This window comes from Penicillium canescens (assembly GCF_028828765.1).
Source record: "Penicillium canescens strain IBT 15451 chromosome Unknown utg000010l_segment0_segment0, whole genome shotgun sequence".
NCBI classification, from domain to species: Eukaryota; Fungi; Ascomycota; class Eurotiomycetes; order Eurotiales; family Aspergillaceae; genus Penicillium; species Penicillium canescens.
The window spans coordinates 1,683,935-1,711,872 of record NW_026703972.1 but is presented as its reverse complement, the minus strand read 5'-3'; the positions used below and the strand labels follow the sequence as shown (position 1 = coordinate 1,711,872).

At 48.1% G+C, this 27,938-nt stretch overlaps 6 protein-coding genes across 6 annotated transcripts; all 6 read left to right on the top strand.

Annotated features, from left to right (window-relative positions):
- Positions 1 to 3,011: 3,011 nt before the first annotated feature.
- N7446_012350 (uncharacterized protein) lies at positions 3,012 to 3,450 on the top strand (the record flags this gene model as incomplete). The annotated part of the gene is made up of 2 exons (XM_058521092.1): positions 3,012 to 3,081; positions 3,131 to 3,450. 2 exons carry the CDS (start codon positions 3,012 to 3,014, stop codon positions 3,448 to 3,450), a joined length of 390 nt encoding a protein of 129 aa, XP_058366458.1.
- A 1,333-nt stretch (positions 3,451 to 4,783) lies between these two features.
- N7446_012349 (Short-chain dehydrogenase/reductase SDR) lies at positions 4,784 to 6,226 on the top strand (the record flags this gene model as incomplete). The annotated part of the gene is made up of 2 exons (XM_058521091.1): positions 4,784 to 5,629; positions 5,711 to 6,226. 2 exons carry the CDS (start codon positions 4,784 to 4,786, stop codon positions 6,224 to 6,226), a joined length of 1,362 nt encoding a protein of 453 aa, XP_058366457.1.
- Positions 6,227 to 6,532: 306 nt separating this feature from the next.
- On the top strand, positions 6,533 to 6,829 carry N7446_012348 (uncharacterized protein; the record flags this gene model as incomplete). The annotated part of the gene is made up of 1 exon (XM_058521090.1): positions 6,533 to 6,829. The coding sequence occupies one exon, from the start codon at positions 6,533 to 6,535 to the stop codon at positions 6,827 to 6,829; it is 297 nt and encodes a 98-aa protein (XP_058366456.1).
- Positions 6,830 to 11,719: 4,890 nt separating this feature from the next.
- N7446_012347 (uncharacterized protein) lies at positions 11,720 to 12,274 on the top strand (the record flags this gene model as incomplete). Its single annotated transcript, XM_058521089.1, has 1 exon — positions 11,720 to 12,274. The coding sequence occupies one exon, from the start codon at positions 11,720 to 11,722 to the stop codon at positions 12,272 to 12,274; it is 555 nt and encodes a 184-aa protein (XP_058366455.1).
- Positions 12,275 to 19,845: 7,571 nt separating this feature from the next.
- On the top strand, positions 19,846 to 20,323 carry N7446_012346 (uncharacterized protein; the record flags this gene model as incomplete). Its single annotated transcript, XM_058521088.1, has 2 exons — positions 19,846 to 19,971; positions 20,045 to 20,323. The coding sequence occupies 2 exons, from the start codon at positions 19,846 to 19,848 to the stop codon at positions 20,321 to 20,323; spliced, it is 405 nt and encodes a 134-aa protein (XP_058366454.1).
- Positions 20,324 to 21,063: 740 nt separating this feature from the next.
- Positions 21,064 to 24,407, top strand: N7446_012345 (uncharacterized protein; the record flags this gene model as incomplete). Its single annotated transcript, XM_058521087.1, has 4 exons — positions 21,064 to 22,133; positions 22,185 to 22,773; positions 22,823 to 23,206; positions 23,256 to 24,407. Coding segments are annotated over 4 exons (3,195 nt in total), but the record flags the coding sequence as incomplete, so codon positions are not given.
- Between the last annotated feature and the right edge of the window lie 3,531 nt (positions 24,408 to 27,938).

The following is a 27,938-nucleotide window of genomic DNA, read 5'->3' as shown; positions in this document are numbered from 1 at the left end:
GTACACCTCAAGGAGCTCTACGTTGCAAGTTCCTGATAAGACAAGGAGTGATCCTGGGTCCCTGGTTTCTCCTGGAGTCGCAATTGGCGTTCCTAGATTCCCCAGGCTCCACAGGAGTCATTTACTTGTTCCGGGGAATCTTTTCGCTCCCAGAATTCGTGCTTGGAAATCTCCTTAGCGCTGTGATAACTTGTGCACTAGCCTGTGTCCATCCGTCTCTGGTGGGAACTCATGCATGCCACATTCACCATTTTGGGTGTGGATGAACTCGTATCTTTCCTTCGCGGACCACTGCGCAATATCATTCATTGAAGACCGGAATCAGGGCTTGAAAGCGCAGCATACCTGCGGTTGAGTGCATCAAAATCTATTTAGTTGAAGAGGGGAACCCTGTCACTGACCGTCATTTACTGGGTTTGTGCAGAGAATTTAAAGGGAAAAAAGTATGGATAGATGTGTCGCACTTTACGGACAGGGGGTCCTTGGGCAAAATAACTAACTTTCGAGCAACGCTGACCAGAGCGGGGTACGGGGTGTGTGTCCAATAGATGGAGATGCATACGACCCGGACGGCCGCGCCCGTGAAGGCATAAGCACATGAGACATGTGTTCCAGGTATTTTACCAAGATTAAGAGGCAGCCTCAAAGTTAAAAAATGTGAGCAGATTGACTCTCCTATCTCTTCACTGCATTTTAATAAGTGATGATAGCCTTGAATTTCTCTTTTGTGACACAGATGTATCCTTTGCTGTGGTCTTTCGGACGCTACTCTATATTCTGTACTTATTGTTGAACGTGTCCATGCGAAAGTAAGACGTCCATACTGCGTTTCGGGGCTCGGAAAAGGTAGAATGAAACTGCCGCCTTTCTTAGGCTTATTGTAGCAATTCGGAGCTATGCAGCATGTAAGTAGCGTATGATGATGGAGTAGTCAGGGCGCGTACCGTCACAAGCCGAGTCTGCAGGTTGGCTTTTATACAGGCAAGGATTGTCAAGCCTAATAAAACAAGAAGTAGCCCCATTGAACCAATGGAAGCTCCCCACAAGGCTCGTTGGCGCCTGGCAGTTTTGAGGTCCGGACTTCGCCAAAACAATTTAGAAGTACTTGTTTGCATATGCCATGGCCTCAAGCAAATGACCCAAGCTCGAATAAGTTGGGCATGGACGAAGGTGAGACTAGCCAAGCTGAAGATCATATATGAAGAAAACAAAACATTGTGGTGCTCCTGCATTTTTGGTTAATTAAGCAAGCACGGTAGCCAAGGAAGTATCAGTCGAATCGCACCGGAAAATACAACGAAAGTGATAGAATAGTAATTGTTCCCATCAATAATAAGGCATATTATATGGGTTAACGAGGATTGCAAAGTAGAAACACTTAGGTACTGGAGAGATTAGTGTCACTCTCTTTGAAATTCAATGCCCTTACCTCATTTAGATTGAGGAGAAGAAATACACTGCAATTTTCCTGCTGTAGTATTTGTCCTTATTTCGTTTCATACGGGGCGATATCTGAAGTCGTTCTTACGATCTAGAATATAGGGAGAAGATACACTTGGCTAAACAGAGAAAAATTCAGATGTCATTGTATTTTTACTAATCCAAACAACTTCTATCGACAAACAACCCCACCGAATCAGGCATCGAAAACCGACGGCCACTGGGCACGCACATGGACAAATACACCCCGTTTATAATATGTACGGACACTGGCGCAGCTGCCCAGTGATGAAGGTACAGACATGGGCACATGAGCCAAAATGCCGTTGTACACTTTGACCTATGGTAACTGACTGTTTCTGCTCCGTCTTAGCGGCTCAACCAACAATTACTGTGGCAGTAATTGTGACGTGAACTACGGTGACTGCTCTAGTACTAGTACCCTAACATCGACAGCCACATCGACTAGTGCGACCCTATCTGCAACTTTGAGCTCCAATGTCTCAGCTAATGGACTCCGGCGCTAGCAATAGTGGCCAAACCTGCCTCGGATCTCAGTTCGGAGATTGCTGCAGGCAGAACGGATACTGGTAAGGTAGCTCTAGATCCATGCAAAATGGGATTGGCTGACCAGATTGAAAGTGGATCGGGGAGTGACTCCTGTTCTTCGGCTAACTGCGACTCGAGCTATGGCAGTTGCTCATCGTAGTGATTACTGGTAAACATATAGCCTGGGGCCCGTAGCATTTGTGATTGTTTTTTACTATAACGAACGACGCATGGCAAGGACCCTTGTTGGTGTAGTAAACATAAACTCCAATGGTTTCAAAATTTGTCAGAAGTGCTACGATAGCTACCCTTATGAGAGATTCTTCTGGAACTGTAATTATGGTCCTACTGGCTGCCCTCTGCCTCTGCCTCTGCCTCTGTCTCTTCTAGGGCCTAGTATGCGCTAGTCCCATCACTACCACCGATTTCTCGTCTCCTCCAGGAAGTCCTGCAGAGTTTTACCCTCCGCATTTGGTTGGCTCATCAACATAGTAGTATCCTCCCCGGCAGCCTCCTGCAGAGCACGCATCATCTCATCCTGAAGCCTGATCTTGTTCGCAGTTGTCACTTGCTCATTTCTCCCATCACGGCGTACATGATCATTAAAAAACCCCCGCGCTGCCGCGTGAAAGGGCGTCTCCCGGAGACTATTCCGAGCGCGGAAATCCGCCCCATGCGTAATTAAGAACTTTGCCACCGAGACCTGCCGCAGATTCTGAGCAAAGACGTGGGAGAACTCTATGCGATGGGTTTGGGAGTGGTTCCAGATATAGCGTTTACTGCTCAATGCCTTAGAACCGTCTGTTAAATCTATCTTTGAACCTCATATATTGGTGGCTTGGAGCTGCAGATAGTAATCTGTTTATAATGGCTTTGAGTAATGAAAGCTCTTGCAGTCCTGGTGGCCTACAGATATGAAGTTGCTGATGCCAAGACTCTCTCATGGAAAATCTGACAACCGCTTTTTCTCAGAGAAAATAACTGTACGGAGTAGGCGCGGTCGACGGGCTAGCTGAAATACAATGGATAATATTGCATACAAGCGCAATATTGTCGAGGCGGAGGAGGTCCAGTTCGGCAATCGATACTATAGTGAGTGGCAGCCCGATATTTTGATGCGCAGTATTACTGACACGCTCAGATTCTAACCCCAAGGAGGCGTGCAAAGCCACACTGAGCTCTGACACCTTGAAGTTTATCTTCACGAGTAGACCATATCCGACCATTCAAAGCCAGCTTCGAAGCCTGTTCAGAAGAAATTTGGACTCTGTCACAATCCGAGATGAGCACACTCTGAACTCGATTATGATTCGGCATGACATTGACATGTTTATCGACACGAAGGTAGATCAAGTGCTGGCGGAGTTGCGTCCGGGCCAAGATAACGACAGAGAGCACCAGAAGTTGCGCAAGTATTTAACGCGGAACCTCAAGGGCAGAAGCATTCGGAGTTACATGTAGGCTAGACTGGTCCTTGCCGATCTCCAGCAGTCCGGGCATACGGATATAAGTAGATTGAGGCAGTATCCTAATAAGGTCCCGACGAATCTTGATGAATCCTGCACATCATCCATGCCGAAATCAGGTTTGGTGTTCCACACATCAATGTCATTGAAATCGCTGTTGGACCCTCGTTGTCAGATTCAAGTTCTATTGAGGCCATATCGTCGTCGTCATGGTCTGATGTGCTCTTGGCATCGGCAGAGAGTTCCGCTACTGTGTCCAACTCTCGCTGGAGCTCCTTTTTTACCTCGAGATTTGTCAACAAAGCTAATACTAGCGCTGCTCATCCGTCACGCGGCCCTCTAGAGGATAGATAAGCTTGTTTCGAACAAGAGCATAACAACTTGAAGATTAACAGAACCAGAGATGATGCAGCTATTCAGTATTACGCCCTTCAGACGGAACATTAACTACTGTTGTATCATCTCATGCATCTTAAACGTTTGTATACGGCTTGTGTGCTGGGTCAAACTCCGACTCTGACTGAACTCGATCAGGATGTCGGTTGGCTGGGCCAAGAATAAGACAGATAGGTAAAGGACACAAATCGTCTGGTCTTGACTCAATCGCCTCTAGCAGCGCGGATAAGAATTTAATTAATGTGTCCTTAAACTCCATAACCGAGAAGATGATAGTCAACTTTTGCGGATTCTGGGGGCGATGTGAAGGCGACATCACTACAAGATTGCGGTGCAACACCTGTGCTTGCAATCCTGCTGTCATATTTGAACGGCATAAACATTAGCTTATGTACGCGGGTGCAGCAGTCCTCCAATCCTCCTTCGACGTGGCTGTGGGGCATCCTGTCATTCGACGTGTCAATACTGGCAGGCACGCCGGGGGTCTGTGCGTCAAGATAGCGGAGGCGGTTTGCTGATAGTCAGTATCTAATCCCGCAATCTCACCGACCTGTTTACCGTTACATTCGACCCCCAGTCGACTGGCGTGGCCAGTTACATTTGATGCAAAGCGGGGTCTGGATCGAGGGGTTTTAGGGCGCTGCATACGGGGATGAAAGGAGAAAGAATTCTGTCCCGGAGCCCTAGTCGACCTGGGCGGCACGGCTAGGAAGGTTTGACCAACTGTCGACCAGGGTCTCAGTTGGTCGACAGTTGGTCTATCTCTTGTGATCTCAGTGTTCGACCAGTGGAACCGAGGTGCTGGGACTCCTAAGTGAAGTGCTAGATGCGAAGAAGATCGAACCATCCCTGTTCCTCCAGTGCCGTTCAATAAGCGGACCGAGTCTACTGTTTGTCTTCCCTTACTACTCCTATCCCTTCCCATTTTTGTGATGTCAGCGGTCGGGATGGCCAGCACAGAATCCGAAATCGAAATGCACAGAGCGGCCTCTCGAGCCTGTTGTTCTCTTCCAGAAGAAGCGTATGCATATACCGCCGCCATAGGGCCTAAATTACACACTTTTACAGAACAGAGACATGATGCGCCAAAGTCCAACCACCCACCACCAAATGGCGGCCCTGTGGCCTGGCTGCAAGTCCTCGCGGGCCACCTTGTCGTGTTTAATACCTGGGGCTATGCCAACAGCTTCGGCATCTTCCAGGCCTACTACGCCTCATCGCTCTCCCTGCCTGCCTCCACCATCTCTTGGGTTGGTAGTGTCCAGGTGTTCCTCATCTTTTTTATCGGCTCAGTCTCAGGGCGGGCATTTGATACCGGGTATTACCGGCCAGTTTTGTGGATCGGATGTGCAATGCAGATAGTGGCCGTGTTCGTGACGAGCCTCTGCACAAAGTACTGGCAGGTGTTTCTAGCCCAGGGTGTGTGTCAGGGCCTGGGCAATGGCCTCATCTTCTGCCCAACAATTGCGTCAGTGTCAACATACTTCACCACAAAGCGGACAATCGCCACCTCCACAGCTGCAAGCGGTGCTGCAACCGGGGGAATTGTCTTCCCTGTCATCGCAGAGAGGCTACTGCCTCGAATCGGCTTTCCCTGGACTGTTCGGGTTATGGGCTTCGTGGTGCTGGTAAATGCAGCGATCGTGCTGTCCACCACCCGAACGCGACTCCCACCACACAAGACGGGCAGAATAGTCGAATTGGCAGCCTTCGGGGAGCTACCATATCTACTATTTACCGTCAGTAATGTTCTTCACGCTCTGGGCGACATACTTTGCGTATTACTATGAGAGTTGACCTTTGCCCTAATATGAAGACTTTCTCTCCCCTTGGGGTTCCATGCCGATAACGGCCAATAGGTTCGTCCATACGCCCTAGATAACCTACATGTATCACAAGCAACATCGTATAGCATTCTTCTTATCTTCAACGCCGTTGGAATCCCAGGTCGCATCATTCCAGCCCTGCTTGCAGATCGCTACTTCGGTGCTATTACGGTACTCATTCCGGTCATCTTCCTTGCTGGTTTAAGTGTCTACATATGGCACTCGGTGCAATCCCTCGCATCTGATATAGTCTGGATTGTTTTCCTTGGATTCTTTGGTGCCAGCATTCAGGGTCTCTTTCCCTCGACTCTCGCTAGTCTGACACAAGATTTGAGTAAAAGCGGCACCAGAATTGGTATGGTATTTACCATTATCAGCATCCCATGCTTGACCGGACCTCCGTTGGCGGGCAGGTTGATTCAGGTCGGGGACGGGAACTATATTGGGGCACAGGTGTGGGGTGGCACATGTTTGCTTCTAGGGTGTGGGATTCTCTTTGCGGCGCGGGTAGCGAGTATGGGGTGGCGGTGGAAGCCTGCTGAGCAATAGTTAATTTTAGAAAAGGTCTCAAGTGGACAAAACGGTGTAATGCTTGTATACACTCAACCGTCCAAGCCGTCCAAACCGTGGCTTACCCGTTCACTTAGTACATGAGATTGAAGCCCCTTTCAAGACACCAAGAAAGGCTCGGTGACCAAATGAAATGTCACTAGAATTCAATTTACCCGAATCTTGTTGGATTTTTTTTGTTTGCTTCTCCACCGGTTCTCTCAGTCCATTCAAGTTCCCCGCCATTTGCAAAGTCCAGCTATATCCTTCTGACGCCAATTTACACGCTCTGACAACATTCTAACTATGCCTTCATTCGATCATCACCCGGAGCTAATTCTGGTCATTATCAAATACACGCCATCAAAAGGCGACGTCGCTCATCTCGCACAAACATGTCACGGTCTTTATGGTTTGGTCATGCCTGAGCTTTATCGCCAGAGCTACCGGGATAATGAGGCACAAACTCTTTACTGGACAGCGAAGAATGGTCACAACCAGGTTGTGCAATTTTTCCTGGAGGCTAATGGCCATCTCGGATTAGAAATATTATTGCCACATATGAACGATGCGCTTTCACTGTCCGCGCAGCGGGACAGATAAGTGTTGTGAAAACTCTCCTGTCTATGGAAGGAGTTGATCCAGATAACATTGACCCATACCGACGAACACCGTTGTCATATGCCGCACAAGGGGCACACCTCAATATCGTCAGATCATTACTGGAGACAAACCGTGTCAATCCGAATTCAAAGGACCGAGCTTTTAGGCAGTCGCCACTGATCTAGGCAGTGCGAGGCCCACAGGACAAATTAGGCTTAGAACTTGAACCGGCGGCGACTGGAATGCCATCTTTGGAAGACAGTACAGTGATATTCGAAATCAGCTTTACCGTCAATCTCTCTCTTTGTTCCCCAGGCCCCAACCAAACCGCACTAGTCTTGATTAGGGTATCTTTCCGCCAGCCTGATGTACCTTCGACGAGCTCGCGTAAATTACAGTAAATTACCTCTATTCATTTTGGCATATTCTTGTAACTCATCTACCACCCGTCACGATACGAACGGTGCAAATGAGAGGTTTCTTTGTGAGCTACATATATAGTACTGTACATCAATCTCCTTACGGGCTCCAGCGTCCTGCTGATGTTCGTTACTTACTAACCTTAACTAACATGCTGATGACATAATACACCGATCGTGCAGTACGAACTTGGAATGCCATCTTCGCTCGTTTCTTTGGCCTTGTCGCTAGCCAGATTGGGATGACACCGTACAAATCACGGCTAGACTTATACTACGAATCACAATAAATTAGGCCTTCAGAAAGAGCGAAATGTTGAGGTCTTGTTACCCAAGTACTAGCCATCAAAGCCAACGAGGATTCCATCCCTTGCATATACATTGCGTATGCAACGACCCTGGCCATTTACGACACGCTCGCAAGAGTAAGGGGAATTAAGCGGCGATCATAGTTGGATAGCCGCCCAATAAGTTTATATGTCGCATGTTTAGTTTCTCATTCCTCGTTCGCCCTGCAGTTGTCAGTCACATTCTCGCAGATTCGGTCAATTTGATTAAGGCGCCTGGATGTTTTGGACGACTGGAGACTGAGCTTTCGGTGTTGCCGAGAACAGTAAAAACAGAAGTATAAATGGGACGAAGCCTCAGGGAACACTGAACCCAAGCTGATCCATTTTTTTGACTAGTTACCAATGACAGTGAGCGATTTGAAATCTTCCGAAATGGCTGTACTGCCTCCAGACAAGCCACCTCTTGGGCATGACTATTCTTACACACAAAGAAAGCTCAGTCTCCAGTCATCCAAAACATCCAGGCGCCTTAATCAAATCGACCGAATCCGCGCGAATGGCGTTGGCGACCACATAGCGCTACCACAATTGGTAGTTTGTGGAGACCAATCCGCAGGGAAAAGTTCGGTCCTTGAAGGAATTAGCGGCATACCATTTCCTCGACAGGATGGGCTTTGCACTCGATTCGCAACAGAAATCATCCTTCGACATGAATCCACAGATATCAAAACCACGGCAACTATTATACCTCATTCTTCCAGAAGTGAAGAAGAAAAACGTCTCTTGAGTGCTTATCACCAAGTTTTCCACGACTTTGCCGAGCTGCCAAATATCATCGAGCAGGCGGCGAAGCTCATGGGGGTGCGTGGCATTGATGCACAGGCTGAGGGTCCGGCATTCGCAGCCGATGTTCTTAGGCTTGAGCTCGTTGGCGATACAGGCCTTCACCTTACCATCGTGGATCTCCCTGGGCTCATATCAGTCGCTCAGTCTGAAGAAGATGTGAAGATTGTCGAGAAGATGGTGGACTCTTACCTGCAACACTCTCGGACCATAATTCTTGCAGTCATACCGGCAACTAGCGATGTTGACACGCAGGGCATCATCCAGCGTGCGAGACGTTTTGATGAAGATGGTATCCGGACCGTCGGAATTATTACCAAGCCAGATCTCATCAACGCTGGCACGGAGGCACGTATCGCTCGGCTTGCTAAGAACTGCGACCGCACCAAACTCACCCTTGGGTTTTTTATCCTGAAGAACCCCAGCCCGACGGAGCTGAAGGCAGGCATGACCACAGAAGAGCGACGCAAGACAGAACTGGCGTATTTTTCTACCGAGGTTTGGAAGAAACAGGGGCTGGATCCTTCTCGAGTTGGAGTCGACAAGCTGCGATGTTTTCTGGAAGAAATTCTTGACAGCCACATCGAGCGCGAGCTACCCAAAGTCCGTGACGATATACGACGTCTTCTCCGGGAGAAAAACGAAGAGCTCGATGAGCTTGGAGCGGAACGGAAGTCTCCAAACCAGATACGCATGTTCCTGACAAAGATCACCACTAATTACTACAATGTCATTCAAGCTGGCGTTGATGGATCATATGGCGGCCGTGATGCAAGCTTCTTTGAAATACGAGACGGGCGACTCTCAGCTCGACTCCGTGCTGCTATTCATATAGAAAATGAAAAGTTCTCTGACGATATGAGGCAGCATGGCGAAAATCGAAAAATCGTCTCATCGGACCACCCAGACGTCGGCAAAGACAAAGGTGGACAACATTTCGTGACAAAAGAAGGGATGCTTGACTGGATTCGACAGGTATGTTTTTATGCTTCCGGATACCTTTGAATCATATCTAATCAATGCAGGTATATGATCAAACGAGGGGCCAGGAGTTACCGGGCAACTACAACCAAGCTCTCCTGGCGGAGTTATTCCATGTGCAATCTTTGCGATGGGCTGAAATTGCTCGAGAACATATCTTTGTGGTCTCCAAGATCGTTTTTCAGTTTGTAAATGCCGCGCTGGCTTACGCTATCAAAGATGGGAAGGTTCGTGAAAATATTGGTCGCCTAGTGAGCACCACGTTGGAGGCCAATGTTGAAGCAGCGGAACACGAACTAGAAAGAATACTTCAAGACGAGACTCGACAGCCAATCACGTACAATCATTATTATACGGACAATATCCAGAAAGCGAGAAACGAAGCCTCGAAGAGCCTCATTGAGGATTCTGTGCGTGATGCGATCCACAATGATTGGGACGGTACTCTCCACTTGCGGGACACAGAAGAAGACTGTGTTAGATTGTTGTCATCCCTCAAAAAGCGTGTCATCGTCGATATGAAGGAGCAAGCATGTTCTGAAGCAAAGTCCGACTTGACTGCTTATTACAAGGTCAGTTTTCGGCGTTTTTGAGTGGAAATCGCACTGACCATTCATCTACTAGGTTGCACGTAAAACATTCGTGGATAATGTCTGTCGACAAGTCATTGAGCGACATATCCTAGCCCGGTTGGCTGATGCATTTAGTCCTATGACGGTTAGCTTGTATTCGGAAGAGGAGCTTATCAACTTGGCGATTGAGTCTCCGCAAATTTGCCACCTTCGTTCGGATGCTCGCAGGCTTCAAGCTGCTCTAGAGCAAAGCCTCCGTGATTTAGCTGGATAGGGTGATTGAGAGTTAGTCTGCTCTGGCGTGGTTTTTTCCTTGGGGGTTTTCCCACGTTCGCTACGCGAATGCGGGAGCAAATGTACATACGGGGCGTTTTTGCTGCATTTTTTGATGAAGAACCACTTTAATTGTTTGTGGTGTACCCATGTGCCGGCCGCGTTTCATTTCATTGATTTCTAAAAGATCTTTTGAAACGAAATTTTCAGAATTACTGCGGACTTCAAGCCGCAGTTTTGAGATCATATTGCACTGTCGTAGTTAAAAGAGGTAATTTTACTGTAATTTACGCGAGCTCGTCGAAGGTACATCAGGCTGGCGGAAAGATACCCTAATCTAGACTAGTGCGGTTTGGGTGGGGCCTGGGGAACAAAGAGAGAGATTGACGGTAAAGCTGATTTCGAGTATCACTGTACCATTTCTGGGGCATGGCAAGACTCAATGGATATCTCTTTCGAATCAACGCCGCCGAGACAGATCAATGTGCATGTGGACAGGCAAGAGAGACCGTGGACCATTTCCTGTTTCGATGTCGGAAGTGGGCCGCACACCGGACGCAAATGCTGCAATGTACCCACATTCATCGAAGTAACATGTCCTTCTTTCTGGGTGGAAAGTCACCCTCCGATGACCGGGACTGGACGCCCGATTTGGAAGCAGTGCGAGCCTCGATACGGTTTGCCATCGCCACGGGCCGACTTGACGCCACTTGACCCTGCCGACGAAGTGATAGAATAGCTCTTCTTACTAACCCCCAACACCTTGTGACAGACGGTAGACGCGCTTCAACTGCCGAGGATAGGATGTTGAACACTTGAAGAAGCGTCTTCAAGCTAGTCTACTAAACGATACTAACCCACAGGGACCAGCTATGAGATTGAAAGCCGAGATGACATAAACTGAAAGAAATCTGGTATGGGCTCCAAGGAGGCACAGTATTAGCTAAAGCATGTATATTTAGATCAGTGATAGTTGCCCTTTCGGTTCAGCCGCCGGGCGTTAATGAATTGTGTGTGTGTGTGTACCATTTCTGTCATACAATTGCTTCTTGAAAACGGTGCCAACATCGATTCTCTGGACTATGTTATCGAAGTGCCCTATACTGGGCTACCGCCAGGGGTTTTGGCTCGATTGCCATGGTTCGCTTGCTTCTTCACAATGGCGCAAGCCCAGATGGCCATGTGAGTGAGAAACAGCGAGCGATGGTGAAATCAAATTACCTGATCGGCTTGCAGGAGCGTGGCGAGCATCTATCTTCAGTCAGGGGAATCCGCCTCCCTTTGTCACTCGCGGCATGGAATGGGCATGATGAGTTGGTTAGGACCCTACTTGAATATAATGCGAATATAGATTGTACGAGTATCTCTGGTCTGATTCAGAATCGACACCCCCTTGCGTGCGCTGCGGAAAAAGGTCATTTGTCGATTGCCCGCCTGCTCATAGAGCGAGGGACATGTCCGGAGTCACGGGGGAACCCTCTCCAATGTGCAGCGAAGAATGGTCATGCGGAAATGACCCAGATTTTGTCGGATGAGATGATGCATCACTATTCCCAAGTTACAGACAGGGTGGAAAGAGGGGATGGGAAGGTTGAGACACGGGTATGCTCACGAAAGGAACAAAATCACAGCCCCGGTTATAAGGCCATGGTGGCCATACCAGATGCTGTGAAATCTGGAAGTGTATGGGTTGTCAGATTACTTCTTGCTGTCCCGGGAGTCGATATCAACCATGAATATGCACGGGCGCCATTGATGATTGCAGTACGGTCTCAACCACCAAATATTGAGATGGTCAAGGTTATTCTGGCTGTCGTGGGAGTCAAGGTCCAGATTAATGAACCTCAAGACCGGGAGGGGAATACTGTGCTCAACTGGGCTGATCACAATGGATGTGATGAAAAAATTATTCAATTACTCATCGATGAGGGAGCGCAGCGAATAGATGAGCCACTCAGGTCTCAAGTGGATGTTCCGCAAGATGGGCAAATAGAAGGACCACTACTGAGAAATGCTGCCACTCTACAGGCTTTGGCCTGTGGCCCGTTCAACTTTATGTCTTCTTAGATCATGACTTTAATTTTAGGCTCTCATCACCTCTTTCTTTTAGTTCATTATGATTTTGAAATAGATTAAGTTTCATACCTCGACAGTCTCCAAAATGTGTATTGAGAGGGACCACAACAAGTTTATATCACAGGCAAAATCAACCGCCACTTGTCCAGGTTCGTTGGTGTCCCCTACATCAACAGACGGGTGCAAAACCAGCCCCGTCCCCTTTGCCACGGAGACAAGCTTCCTATCTCAAATTGCGTGAATACCGAAGTGACTGGTGCCTGTGATAGCAATGGACGGGTCATCACAAAGGAAATCCGACGTCTGATCGGCAGTCCAAAGAAAATTCAATATTGAGCGGCTCGGACCTTATTGGAAATCTCACAAGCGATTAAAGCACGCTCTCTCAGGAGTGACGACCTTGTCAAGCTGGAACGCGTAACTTAGCGATGCAAAAGTGCCCATGTATGGGCGCCGTCTTGAAATATTTCAGTAAATGTCGAATAGCTCAGCCCCAAACAGGCCATTTTCCGATGTAGAAGACGTCCAGCTTTCTCTTTCAACTGCTGCCAGTAAGATCTTGGTGGCTGAGTCAGGTCTTGTTCTGTGTCCTTCCTAACAACCTGATTATTGAGAATGACTTTCCACTTAACCTGGTAGTGAATACAACTTTGAGATTATCCATGTACTCCCGCCTTCATGTTCAACTGCAGTATGAACATCCAGTTTATCGGATAATTGTCGATGGAATGCGGGAGGATGTTCAACAAGTATGCCCTCGGGATTAGGTGAAGGGCAAATTACCGATGGCGTCCATTCACGGATCAAGTAACCCGGGATAGGGGCATACGAGGGAGTCCGTTCCAAGAGATCAGGCAAAATTCAGGCCGGTAGGTATCATCACCGTTGAAAGGAGTGTAAATCATTCCCCCCAGGCAGAAGGTGCCGCTGAGGAGTCTAGTACCATACTTGTTTAGATGGAGGGCGCAAATACTCTGGAGGTAAAATGAGCAAATAAACCAAACGGTCACCCCAGATCACCACCCTCAATTTGCCATCGCAAGTGCTCAACATCTGCATGTGATCTAGTGTGTTTACTGAAGCTGCAAAAGAAAGTTGTACCGGATACGAGGCGAATGGCTGAACTGAATAACCGGCCTCAAAGTTTTAATAGGCTTTAACAAGAACATACACGCTGAAAAATTGGCTACTTTGGCCAAGAGGGACATGTGGTCATCTTCTAAGACCCTCGGAGCATTTGGTGCGTAAAAGGAGTAAATACAGAAAACCGTGTATTTCAAACCCCGGAGCTGATTGTTCATGTCATCGAATCTACACGCCATTCCCTGCCACTAATTGGTTGCCCGTTTACTACTATAGGACCATCAGTCAGTCTCTGTCTTGCTTTAATTTAGACGTCCAAATTGCCATCAAACATCGCTATTACATAAGGTAGGGCATTAAATTACCCATGATTTACTATACAATAACATTGTGTAATTCAAGCCTTGCTCATTTTCCTACCGGAAAATTATGTATTCCGGCTTCCCTGCCACATTTTCGACCAGGGTAGAGGATAGCCGTGCTGTTGTCCTGATTTTATCGCTGTGTATTCTGTCAACTGGGGGTTATTACCCATGTAGCTTAGGTGGCTTCTATTAAAACAACCGCCCGCTAAGATCATCTGAACAAAAGTAACTTCTTGAACGCGGCCCGGTAAAAAATTGAAAGGGCTGAACGAGATCAGTTGGCCCATTCACCCAACAATTTAGTGACAATTTGGAGTCTCGGAATAAACGAATGCTGCTAGGTCCAGACATTCACACCGAGTGCACGTTGACTTCTTGCCGCCGCATTTCCACTTGCGCTGTCAACAACCGTCGCAAATATTTAGACGATCATTTCTCCTCTTGACAACCTGGCCATCTCCACCGTTAATTCAGTAGGTAGTGCAAAAACAGGCGACGAATTTCCCTTCAACAACTTGTGTCATTGGTGTTCCATATTCAGGTAACTGGTCAAGGCAATTGGACAACTCGAACTTCTTTAGAAAGGGGTTTTCCCACTCGTGTAGAATGGAACAGATGAATTTGTAATACTAACAACAACTGCTGGCTATGATATCTTTCAATTGTGGGGGCTACCACGAGACAAAAAAATATTCAGTTCCTGATCTGTGATGATGGGCAAAAATGAGATTGGTCAACACAGCAGTGTGTAACTGGATGATTTTTATTTTTATCCCACCGCCCGGTCAATTGCTACCCTGGACAGCCGGTGTAAAAGATACGTAGAATTGAGTTCAGGAATGGATCCACTCCCCCACTCGTCATCCGCCGATCGTTTTAAACACCTCTCATGAATTGGCCTTTGGGGAATACTAATCATGGACAAATCAACGATATGTTAGCTTCGCACAAATTTGAAGTGGCAAAGCATGCGATGGTGCCGTGCACATTTTGACCAATTTATTATATTGTGTTGTTTCGAGATCAACAGTGCGTGGGATTAAATTAACCATGAGCGGTTTCTTGTCCCAAATAATATATGCACGCTGATTGATTGTATGCCCTCATACATCCTTGGGCATCAATCAATACACGGCCAAAGCCATCTACCCACTTCATCACTTTACACGGGCAGGGCGTATCTAGTGTCGGACAGGTGGTTATTTTCTTTTGCAGCCATAATGGTACTTGTTTGCGTGCATCGGAAGCGGCCATTTCAACATCAAGATTGGGAGTGTTTACTGATCGGAAAGAATAACCACAGGCGCGTCCAGCGGCATAGTTGAACAAAAAGTGCAATATGCGAATAGTCAAGTTTGGTAGTGGGAGGTAAAAATCTCTTTTACTTGTATGTATTGACCGTTTTCCCATTTACCCAGAAGTCAACTATCTATTTAATTGCAAGAAAATATTTGGATTGGAATTTCTCCAGAGCCAAGAACAAACAGCATGGTCAACTGTCCAAATGTGAAAGATTGGATCTTGTTGCAGGCCTGGCGTGTATTTAGGTCATAAATTGCTGAGGCTGGTGAACTGAGCTCAGTAGAGCCTTCCCAACCAGCTGCTGTGGAGAGAGGTTGTATTCTTTCATTATGGGACCGTGACCAACATTGGAGTCTAACTGACCAAGCTCCTACGTTAGAGCAGGAGGGAGGTTCCAACAATGGGCTCCCATGTTCAAGTAGCTAAATTTTCCAGGACTTAACCCATCGGAGTATCCTAGGAACAAGCGAGTTTGTTCTTCTTGCTCCTGGGAATTTTAAATCTTCAAGTGAGGGTCTCACGTATACGTAGAGGTGGATAGTGATTCAGATGAACAATCAATATTAAGAACAACTATAGTTGACCTAGATACAAGACGTAGCGCGAGGAAGCAAAAGAAAGGTGGCTTCCTCGCGTTCAGGGGAACTCATGTACACCACGTGGGTCCCGTGCAGATCATATCTCCATCCGTTCCGTATTGCTTCATGCATATCCTTGACACTACGAGTCTTGATCCCTAGGAGCGACCAAGAGCGTACCATACTATAACCTGGGGCCAGATATGATACAAGGAATGTCTTTTTCACTCGCGGGATAATAAGCATATAAAACGCAGGCAATAATTGCGGGCCGCAAGGAGATGATGTGATTGACTGGGCAAAACTATAATGCAAAGACACTGGTTGCAGAAAGGCATGACTTTGATGAAGGATTAAACACAAAGACTATTTGGGTGTTGACGAAACAGGCAAGTCAAACAACGCTTTCCACGCTACCGGTAGAATAAACAAGAATAGACACATAGTGACACAAGACCTAGCATGATGAAAGTGTAAGAGGCGACGGGCAAGAAAATATAGACTGGCGAAGCTGTGCTTAGATTTCGCCACGGGAAAGGGGAAGCGACCATGGCTGAGCGCCAAGAGGCAAAGGGCACCCGCAGTAACTTAGCCAATTGGCTTATGTAAGCTTCCCAATTAGGGGGGTTCAACTACTTCAAATCTATCCCACCATTTTCCGTCTATCACAGTCACCTTATTCCAACAACTACTCATATAACGAGCGGGGAATTAATAAGAAATATTATTCTTATGATAACGGTATATTTCTCGTATTGAAATATCAATAAAAAGGGTAAATAAATATGTTGTAAGTGAATTACAACATATGTGTCGGAGGGCAAAATATATACAAGCGGACAATATATATTCTGAACGAGACCCCCATTTTTTCGCCCTGTCTAATGATTATTCCCTAGAACGGTCTGTTCAATTACCCTGACCTTGAACATACTTTTCATTTCAGATATTTGAGACACGTAGTATTCCATGCTGTACTGTAAACGTAGCCAACAACATCCTGAAACTAAGAAACCACAAAATTTACCAGTAAGCGACCGACACGCCACTAACAAATGCCCATGCGCCCCGTGTAGCAAACACTCGACTAAAAATGAACCACGAACAAGGGAGTGGTCGCTGCGGTGGGTTGAGCCCACCGATCTTCCAGTTGAAATACAACTTGAAGGTGTGCGGGGAAAAACAGAGCAATGTAGACGATCAAAACTTGAGATTGAAATCACCAATCTCCCTGCGGGCAGGGGGTTGAGAAACTCCACCAAAGTTGCATGCGTAGATTAGGATGCACAATTACTGAAAGTTGAACGCACTCATGACCGATAATTGCAGATCACCTTTGGAGTATCACTAGCACTCCTCCCAGCCCCGCATTAAGCTATTGTTTAATCCCACACGGCACCCCCAAAAAAGGACTGCGCTAAACTGCTTAATTTCCCATACTTAGAGTCATTCAACTTTGATGAATTTTGCCCGCAGACAAAAAGTCCACTAAGAGAGTACCACGATGGCCATGGTGAAAAGGGGATCCGTGATGACGAGTGTGTCGTGGTTAATTCCGAGTCATAAGTCTTACTAATGTCGGCGAGTCAACGTGTCTGAATGGAGTCGGGGAGGCTGGGGAGGTAAAGTTTCATTGGCAGATCTGTCGAGCGGTGTATGACTAAAGAGCGGAATTGCATACGTGGCTTTCTTTGAATACCGTACAAGGAAATATAAAGCTCAAGCCTGCCCCGAGTCTCAGAAATGGTTCGCACACCGTGACTCACCGTGAAGCACACAGAGGGCCACAGCTTTACAGCGTTCGGTTTTCTGCTTCACAGTGACTTACCGCGACTCGCCGTGACTCGCCGTGAAGCACACAGAGGGCCACAGCTTTACAGCGTTGGGTTTTCTGCTTCACCGTGACTCACCGCGACTCACCGTGAAGCACACAGAGGGCCACAGCTTTACAGCGTTGGGTTTTCTGCTTCACCGTGACTTACCGCGACTCGCCGTGACTCACCGTGAAGCACACAGAGGGCCACAGCTTTACAGCGTTGGGTTTTCTGCTTCACCGTGACTCACCGCGACTCACCGTGAAGCACACAGAGGGCCACAGCTTTACAGCGTTGGGTTTTCTGCTTCACCGTGACTCACCGCGACTCACCGTGAAGCACACAGAGGGCCACAGCTTTACAGCGTTGGGTTTTCTGCTTCACCGTGACTTACCGCGACTCGCCGTGACTCACCGTGAAGCACACAGAGGGCCACAGCTTTACAGCGTTGGGTTTTCTGCTTCACCGTGACTCACCGCGACTCACCGTGAAGCACACAGAGGGCCACAGCTTTACAGCGTTGGGTTTTCTGCTTCACCGTGACTCACCGTAACTCACCGTGAAGCACATAGAGGGCCACAGCTTTACAGCGTTGGGTTTTCTGCTTCACAGTGACTTACCGCGACTCACCGTGACTCACCGTGAAGCACATAGAGGGCCACAGCTTTACAGCGTTGGGTTTTCTGCTTCACAGTGACTTACCGCGACTCACCGCGACTCACCGTGAAGCACACAGAGGGCCACAGCTTTACAGCGTTGGGTTTTCTGCTTCACAGTGACTTACCGCGACTCACCGTGACTCACCGTGAAGCACATAGAGGGCCACAGCTTTACAGCGTTGGGTTTTCTGCTTCACAGTGACTTACCGCGACTCACCGCGACTCATCGTGAAGCACACAGAGGGCCACAGCTTTACAGCGTTGGGTTTTCTGCTCGCCGTGACTTACCGCGACTCGCCGTAACTCACCGTGAAGCACATAGAGGGCCACAGCTTTACAGCGTTGGGTTTTCTGCTTCATGCTCTAGTTGCCTCCAGCAATGGACAGACACCTCTTCGTGGTGCTGGGGATCAATAATCAAACGCGTAGTCGTTCGATGAAGCTAGGATCTGTCCAAGTCTATGCGTTATACTTAGATTCGTCTTGCCCATAATCTAGCTGTTCAGTGTATTCGTGCTGGAAGATGCACATTTTCTTGTATTGTCTAGAAATGTACAGTTTCTCCTCTAAACATAAACACTGAACATAAACACTGAATATTATGTGTAATAGCAGCTTGTCATCTTGTTTATCGCTTGAACGTCTTCACCCATTATATTACACACCGTCAACCCCGCGCAAATATTGGCCTTGAAGAGCGGATGATGACCGTTCTTTCAATCGTTAATTATGGACCTGACTAGGCGAATTACACTATACCACAGCGCGTTGAAATTGCTCGGTCCGAGGTCATAAACGTGAACGATACTCTTGCTGACCAGTACCTGAGGGGCCTAGGGAATGCCAGGGAGTAAACGACGACAAAATGAGAAACCCCAAAGCGGGCGTTCTGTTCAATTCTGTCAAACATGCATATCCCATGGTTGTTCATTACCATTCCTTCTGTTTTAATCACTGGAGTCCGCCGATCTCGATGAACGCCGCGATGGTTGCTTGATTGTGTCCAGTAGACACTCGGAACTAAGAGACAAATGCCGGGATTAGGGTAAACAAAACTTCGTCAAAGGCTCAAACACCAACCATGGACCCACAACAAATGGATGGCCTCAAAATAGCCAACCGCATGTGCGTTTAAACGAGAAAATTAGGAAGTCGATTGGTTCGGTGCAATCCAAATGTTTAGAACCTAATCAATTGACCTGTCACCCCACAACAAATAAACACCTGCATGTCAAGAACACTACATGCGTCTGTTGATCTGAAAAAGACTCTATAACTACAAAACAAACAACCGCACAGCAGATAAGTGCTGTTTAAATCTCTCAGGCAGGAAGTAACAGCACGGGAGATGAACGGTCCAGAGACCGAGTCCGTTGTTCTTCTCCACCAAATAAACCAAATCGGCAGTAGATGTTTCCCTCACATCCTTTCATGAGCAGCGTCAAGCTGGGACTCTCAAAACGGGATCCGGTTATTTACCCCTCCGATGCTGTTTATTGGGGGTGTAGCTCCCGAGCTCAAGGGTCACAAAGGTGTATCCCCACCCCGTTTATTCAACCTACTCATCAGAATTGCCCGTTTACGCAAAAACAGGCCCGGACCGCTTGGTCAATCTGGCGAAGTCTATCACAGGGCCGCGAAGGGGCTCTATCCCATTGACCAGTGATTACTTCCATCTGCGTCTTATCCCTCAACTATTTTAAACCCGCAAATACAAGGACCTTTTCAGCCTCTGTGTTCTCCAAACAACTTATGATAGCAATGACGGCAGACTCCACGCCAAATGTTGAGCTGCATACTCCCAACGATGTTCTCGAAAATCCTATCAGCCCATCCTATGCGGTGGGCACTGAAATAATTGCTGTTCCTGAACCAATACCGGAATCGGTAGGTCTTCCTATTCCTTGCTCCTTGCCCCGGGCGTGCAGCTGATATTCCCCATTAGACTCAACGGCAACAGAGATCTATGAAGGAGGGTTTCACGGCGAAGCCAGACCGAGACAATTCTTCGGCAGACATACCAACCATGAGACCCCGCCGAGGCAGGTGCAAGAGAAAGAGGGGCCGTGGAAGGAGGAATCGATCGCAGCAACTCAGAGAAGACAAAGAACGGCTCATTGCTCAGCATACGCTCGACGAGATCAAGATTCAGCACCTCAAGCGGGAAATTAAGGCCCGCTGGCTCCAGCATGCAGAGTTCTTGGCCCGCAGACTGCATTCGCGCGCACGGAGTATTTGAGCCACATCGGTAGAGTCACCTTTTTACCGCTTGGGTCAAAGAGCTCCGCATGACAAGACGCGACAAGGAATCGAGAGAGATCGCAAACAAATCGATAGATACCATCGCTATGTCCAATATTATACAAGTCAATACTTGTCTGATTTTAATATACATTTGTCATTTCCTTGCAACTTATTGGCCAGTCGAGCCAATGATATTGATTATCGTAGGAAGTGTGCTTCGAGTGGGGATAATTTGACCAGCGAGCACACTGTTGAAATATAACATATTAAGAACCGTAAACACCACATCAACCACCCTCATGGACGAGCAAGACAAGCTACCTCTCCGTCTTAGCATCTTATTCCTGGAACACACTTCGACTTAATATATGAACGCAGATTCACATTCGCAGGCGTCTGCTCTCTTTCGTCGCTGCGCGTTCATTGCCACATCACGCGGTGACAAGATTCCGCCAGTAATTAACCAGAGACCACGTAATCCATAAAACAAGGTGGATGAACAGAGAGTGCCAGGGAATAACCATCGTGCCATAACTAGATGTTGGGATAAACATCTTTCTTTGCGAACAGATGATCAAATTGGATTTCAACGGCTCTTACAACACTGAATTCACCAACAACCGTCTCTATCATCCCAAGCACCAGATGTTCAAATTGGCTTGTTCCCGTGCTCCTATATAGTGCTTCTGTTCCCTCCGAGATTGATGCTGCGAGGTCTCTCACATCCCCCTAAGGACTTGCGAACTCTCACTCACCATGGGTATCCAACCCAGCGGTCCGACATCACAGGCCGATTTCTTCAACACCGCAGACCAACTGGTTCAGGAATATGGACAGATCCAGGTTCTGGATGACCTGATCCGTTTGCGAGCTGCCGATCTCGTCCAACACCCGATTCTTGCCTATCCCCGATCAGCGGGCCATGCCGCGTCCTATGACTACTATAGCGGTCAAGACTTGAATACCATGATCAACCAAGCAGCGACGATGCTTATGGACCTTGGCTCCCAGACGGTAGGTCTGCCGATGCCGTCCGGCCTCACACATTCTGACAGCTCTTCTCAGCCAAGACGAAACAAATCGGTTGTCGCGCTCCTTGCCTTGTCAGATCTTGACATGGTCGTGACATTCTTTGCTCTGAGCCGACTGGGCTACATTGTCCTCATGCTTTCGCCAAGATGGTCGGGTAAGGCGTGTGTGTCCCTGTTAGAGACGGCGGGATGCGCGACAATTGTTTACGGGGAAACCCCTAGCATCCGCTCGACGGTGGGTAACATATTGCAACGGAAGCTGGTGAGCTGCCGTCCCCTACCTCGAAGCTCTTTGGACACCAAAGCTAAGCCCAGGTTCTTCTTCCTTCGCCGCGATCGTAACCCCGACAAGACCGCCGTGATCCTGCATTCTTCAGGATCCACTGGCACCCTCAAACCGCTGTTCCTTACCCATCGAGCGCTCATGACACACCCTCTGAGAGGCCCTGGACTCACATCGTTCAATCCTCTTCCCTGGTACCATCTGCACGGGCTGTCCACCGCATTCCAGGCCATGTGGAGGAGAAAGACAGCATACATGTGGAATGCCGCACTGCCAATGACAGCGGAGCACGTGCTCACCGCCTTGGAACAAGCTTGGCCCGAGCTGATAGCTGCAGTTCCGTACATGCTGCAGCTGTTGGCGGATGATCCTCGTGGCATTGCGGCGCTGCGGAAATGCACGCTGGTCACGTACGGGGGTGCTCCCTGCCCGGACGAATTGGGCGATCGCCTGGTCAGGGAAGGTGTCACTTTTGGAGGTTCATTCGGCCTGTAAGTTCTTTTCCTTTTGCGTTTGATCTTCCGTGCTGACATCCGCGCCAGCACCGAGGCAGGCCTTGTGGCAGATTCGATCTCACGTTCCGAAGACGACCACGGTTGGAACTACCTGCAGTTCTTTGATAGCGTACGACCATATATTTGGATGAAATCCATCAGCGAAACTGAACCTCTCTATGAATGCGTTTACCTGGCCGGTCATCCGGCTTTGACCACGTCCAATTCAGACGATCCACCCGGGTCTTTCCATTCTAAGGACGTATTCGCCCCTCATCCTACGATTCCGGAGCGCTGGAAGTACATGTCGAGACTGGATGACCGCGTCACCCTCGTCAATGGCGAAAAAGTCTTGCCACTTTCTATGGAAGGTCATGTCAAGCAACATCCGCTGGTTCACGAAGCGGTGATGGTGGGAGTGGGCAAAGCCACTCCGGGACTTCTGGTCTTGCGCTCGGAGGAAGCCGAGTCTGATCCTCTGCCGGATGAGGACTACCTCGATGCTATCTGGCCGTCCATTGAAGAGGCTAATTGCCAGGCAGAGGCCTTTGCTCAGATTTCACGGGACATGGTGGCGATTCTGCCACACACTGCAACGTTCCCCCGAACAGACAAAGGCTCTATGATACGATCACAGGTCTACCAGCAATATGCGGGGTTGATCGAGACCCTGTACACCACGGAAGCGCGACCCAGGGGGCCTCCAACTAGGCCTGGCCGAGACGCAGTCTCACCTTCTTCAGCTGTGCTGGGATGAACTCGGGGTCTCCATCTCGAGTGTGGATGCCGATCTCTTTTCCGAAGGTGTCGACAGCCTAAAAGCAATGCACCTCCGCCGCTTGATTCTGCAGCAGTTCAGATTTGAACCCTGCCACTCTCCAAGTCCAAACTCGGTGTTTGAAATGGGCACTCTCTCGCAGCTAGCCCTCTACATCTGCGCGCTGCAGAGCGGAGACAGCCTCTCGACGGCCGAAGACAGTATCTTACTGATGGACAAGCTGGTCAAGAAATACTCCTCATTTCGGAAACACTTGCCTTGCCCGGAAACTCCACGGAGGACAAGGACGGTGGTAAGTACATGCAATTTTGAGACCGAATCATCAACCTGACATAGCCAAGCTGTTGACAGGAGCTACTGGGTCAGTGGGTGCACACGTGCTGTTCGAATTGCTGAACGATGACTCGGTGTCGACCGTTTACTGTCTCACACGGAGGGCATCTCCGTTAAAGGCGGTGCGCGGCAGTCTGTTCGAAAGGGGCCTGTTGCTTTCACCAGAACAGACATCAAAGGTTGTGGCACTAAACGGCGCACTGGACCGGCCTGACTTTTGTCTGGACCCAGTGGGGAAGACCTTTCACCGTATGCTAGACTCTGTATCTTTAATCATCCATGCTGCATGGCCAGTCAACTTTAACCTCCCCCTCGCTCATTTCGAGCCACACCTCCGGGGACTATACAACCTCATTACATTTTCACTTTCGGTCCGAAGACTTGAACCTGCGGTCATGTTGTTTTGCTCTTCCATCTCTACGGCGCTGGGGGCCTCCTCGGCCACGATCGAAGAGGAAGCAGTTGATCTCAACAGCGCGCAGAAGGGCTACGGTCAGTCCAAGCTGGTGGGAGAAAGGATGGTCAGCCTTGCACGCCGGTCAGGCGCAAGAGCGTACTCTCTCAGAATTGGTCAAGTCTCGGGACATTCGAAGAAAGGCCTATGGAACGACTCCGATGTAATTCCTTTGCTGATCCGATCGGCACTGACCCTACGCGCCCTGCCTGAACTACATCAGACCTGTTCGTGGCTTCCTGTGGACAAGTTGGCCACAGTAATGCTCGAGTTGGCCGAGTCATGCTCTGCGCCTGAGCGCGACGTTTTGCCAAGCACCGTGTCCGACATCGCCGGGATGGCCTATGTTGACGACTCGATCTACAACGTGTGTAACTCGCGCGTGTTTTCTTGGTCGGAGCTGCTGGCGGCCCTCCAACGGAGCGGATTTCAATTTCAGGTTTTGCCGTTTGAAGAGTGGCTTCAGTTGCTCCGCGAGAGTGAGGCACGAGGTGAAGAACATACCAACCCGGCAGTCAAACTGATCCATCATGAGATGATGCATGGTGTCCAGTCTTCCATTGATCACAGCGGGACGAAAGTGTTTGCGACGGACAAGGCTGAAAGAGATAGCGTGACTCTACGCAGTGGCTACTTGAATATTGTCCAAGACAATATTTTGGACTGCTATGCCCGAGACTGGCTTGTGAGGTGGAAGGCTTTCTAAATTAGGATGCTCGGTAGAAAGAGCCTGATGGTATTTGTTGGAACGAACGAAGCAAACAGCCAAGAGCTGAAAATTAGAATTTCATGTGCCCTTGCTTCGAATCAATAGCCCTGGTGGGCAACTAGAGTCACTCTTCCATAGGAGATATTAGATCGGCGACGAAGGCTGGTGAACAGGAGAACGTAAGCATACGTCGGCCGAGATTTAGGATGTATTTGTTTGTTTGATGCAATATGGAGAATCACCACTGGGATAGGGTGCACTCAAACAGCACACTGCTTAGCCTTTCAACTAGTCAGTTCAACCGGCATATTGTGTACTAACAAGAAAGTCGATCAACTACATAACTTGCTCTTACAGTACGTTGACCTCGAATCATATAATTATCGTCCTATTTATCGTCGGCGAGATAAAGCATGACGATGTAGCATACTGTGACCGCGATGCTCAAGCTCCATCCAATCAAAGCAAGTCGTAGAGAGTCTTGCGGTGCGAAAAGAACAAAAACAGACATGTTAATAAAGCCCATCTTACTAGCTTCATAGCATCCACTAGGCCAAAATGGTCGGTCAGCTGTATGTTTAACGATATTGCTTCCAGGAATGGGCCCTCACTTCAACAATATCATGAATTCGCGGATGTGATGGTTTCGGTACTGGGCGTTTAAAAATAGCTTAATTGAGAAAGAAAATACAACGCACACCAAAGTTGCTATCGTGGCAGCTGTGAACTGACTGATGTCGGTAAAACCTGGCGGCTCGGGTCGTAGTGCCCATGGGAGTAAAAAAAGCTGGGGGGTTAATCTCCGGGCCGATCATTTATGGTTAGAGAATTTCGATACCTGGTTGATAAAATAAAAGGGCATATGTAGCTGCTTAGACGCAATGCACAGTTCAATCTCGTGTCGCTCATTCTCGTGCTTGAGAGTGAGATCCATCGCGTCATCATTTTCAACACATAAGTTGGTGGTGGATGTTGTCAAAGCTTGAATGATGTTTGAAGTTGCTTTTCCCAATTTGTTTGTGGAGAGATGGTTCTTAATGATCGAAAAATAGCGCGTACGTATACAGTCGTAGATGTCGGGCTGAGAGGGAAAATGTTCCGTTTGTTTTGAAGGGAAGTTTATAGTTCCATTATATACAGAATTTGAAATTGCCCGTACGCTCGTCGATGATACATACCATTGGGAGCTTAGATCTGAGCCCGTGAACACTTGCGAGAAACTAGAGTCGCGCCATCAATGGAACAATCGAGTTGTCCCGAGACGACGACTACTCCGTTGTCAATTATGATTTGAACATTATTTGGACCGAATACCCCTTCGAAATATCTCTTTCTGCCGGTCATTTGAGTGATGGCACTGTAGGCAAGAGACACAGCTGAGCACTTGAAGGAAGGGGCTTCATTCGATATAGTACCACTGAAAGAACAAAGAATGCCGTCAATACCAAAGGATGCCTTAATTCGACTGTTCTGGTGTCGTAGCAGCCCTTTTCCAGAATACATCTATTGGATGAGAACGTTAGCTAGGGTCACTGTAACAAAGACCTGCTGTCAAATATTCAGCTTGTGTTGATAAGGGAGTTAATTATGCAGATTGACGGCAAAAATGTCGTGATTTGATAGCCACTTCGATGAGGGAGTGGATGAGTATCATGGCCATCAGAGAAAGGATACAGTAATTTGATGTCATTAAATGATTGTATGTCCTCATCAATCGATACACGGCCAAAGCCACCATTCCCCCTTCACCACTCTTACACGAGCAAGGCGTATTTAGTGTGGGACAGGTGGTCATTTTCCCATGCAGCAATAATGCTACTTGCTTGCCTGCATCTGAAGCTGCCATTTGGACATCAAGATCATGTGTTTGATTGATCGGAAAAAATAACCACGCCCGTTCAGCGGCAGAGTTGAACAAAAGTGCAATACGCGAAATGAACGGACTTGACAGCGGGAGGAATAATCTTCTTTCCTTATGTTGTGTCAACTGATTTTTTTATTTCCCAAAATCCCACTGTCTGTTTAATTCTAAGGAACTACGGGGAACGGAGTTTCTCCAAAGCCAAGGATAAACAGGATGGTCAACTGTTCTAATGTAAAAGGTTGGATCTCGTTGCAGGCTTAGCGTGTATCTAGGTCATAGCTTGCTGAAGCTGGTAAACTGAGCATCAGTAGAGCCTCACCAACCAGCTGCTGTGGAAAGAGGTTGCATTCTTTCAGTGTTGGATCGTGACCGACATTGGAGTCCAACTGACCAAACTCCTACCTTAGCACTAAATGCCGGTGAGTTTGCTCACGAGTGTGTCCGCCACGTCCCACATTTTAGTTACTAGTTTCTCTAAGCCCTGGTTGCAACTTCCGGTCGAGACAGGCAAGGCTCACGGGGATGAAGGGAAATAAACACCTGCCCCACAATGGGTCCAACTCGGGCCATGTCATGGTCAAGATGAGCATTTGTCGGGTTTACAGCAATACCAAATCCCATGTTATCCAATTGCTGATATTGACTAATTATGTCACACAGGGACTTATCAGGGATGTACAGAGAATGCAGTCACAGTTCTTCCAATCCAACCCTCCGCAATGATATGAGCGACCGTCGATTTCGCTACCCTTTTCTAGCAGGGCCATCTGATTGTCTTTGAACAAGCGGCTCTTCCTCCTTTAGTATCAGGGTAATATCCTAGCTAGAGTTAGCATATGCCTTCCAAATGCTAGCAGGAAACCCACCGTAGGATGGTCCAAAGGAAATGTAGACTGAATAAGACGTAGATCCCCATGACGCGATCTGCGGAGGACAATGACATGTACTACCTCCAGCCCAAACCATCTTGCCACCTTCGACAATGTCCTAGGCATGATTCAACTTGGAATGTCTCATGCTAGTATTTCCCGGACGCAGGATGGGGAGGTTGGTAGGTAAAGAGCAATGTCCAATTTTTCTGATACAGTTGATAGGGATTGAAGGGGAACAGGGTCGTGCCCTTATATTCCAAAATTACAAGGGCAGCTTCTGGGTTCTAATTTCATAACAAGTGGCGCTCCCTGATAAACAAATTCGGAGAGAGTGAGTCTCATACGAGGTGTCCCGGATACAAGGAAGTGTTGAAATAGCGGTGACGAGTAATAGGCAACTAGAAAGTGCTACTCGCCGGCTAAAGAACCCCCAATCGCATGAATTTGTAACCAACGCATTGCGAGCTGTTGTACTGTGACTGATGGCCACTAAGTTGAACACATCTAACAAAATAACATAGCACCAGGTTCTTTCTGAGGCTCGCTCAGGTATCCTCATTAAAAGCCATCATGAACACTTCATACCGCGCGTGAGCTAGTGTTCCCCTCAAGTCTTTGTAGAAGACAGGCAAGAAATGGATAGTTAGTATTGAAGTGATGCAGTGTACAACTTATAAGTATAGCCATTGGATCCTAAATCTCAGTTCGTTTCAAGGCCCCGGTCCTCTGTGCGCATATCCAAGACATTTAATGATACCGTATTCCCTCTTCGCCCACTTCCCGCCCGCAGAC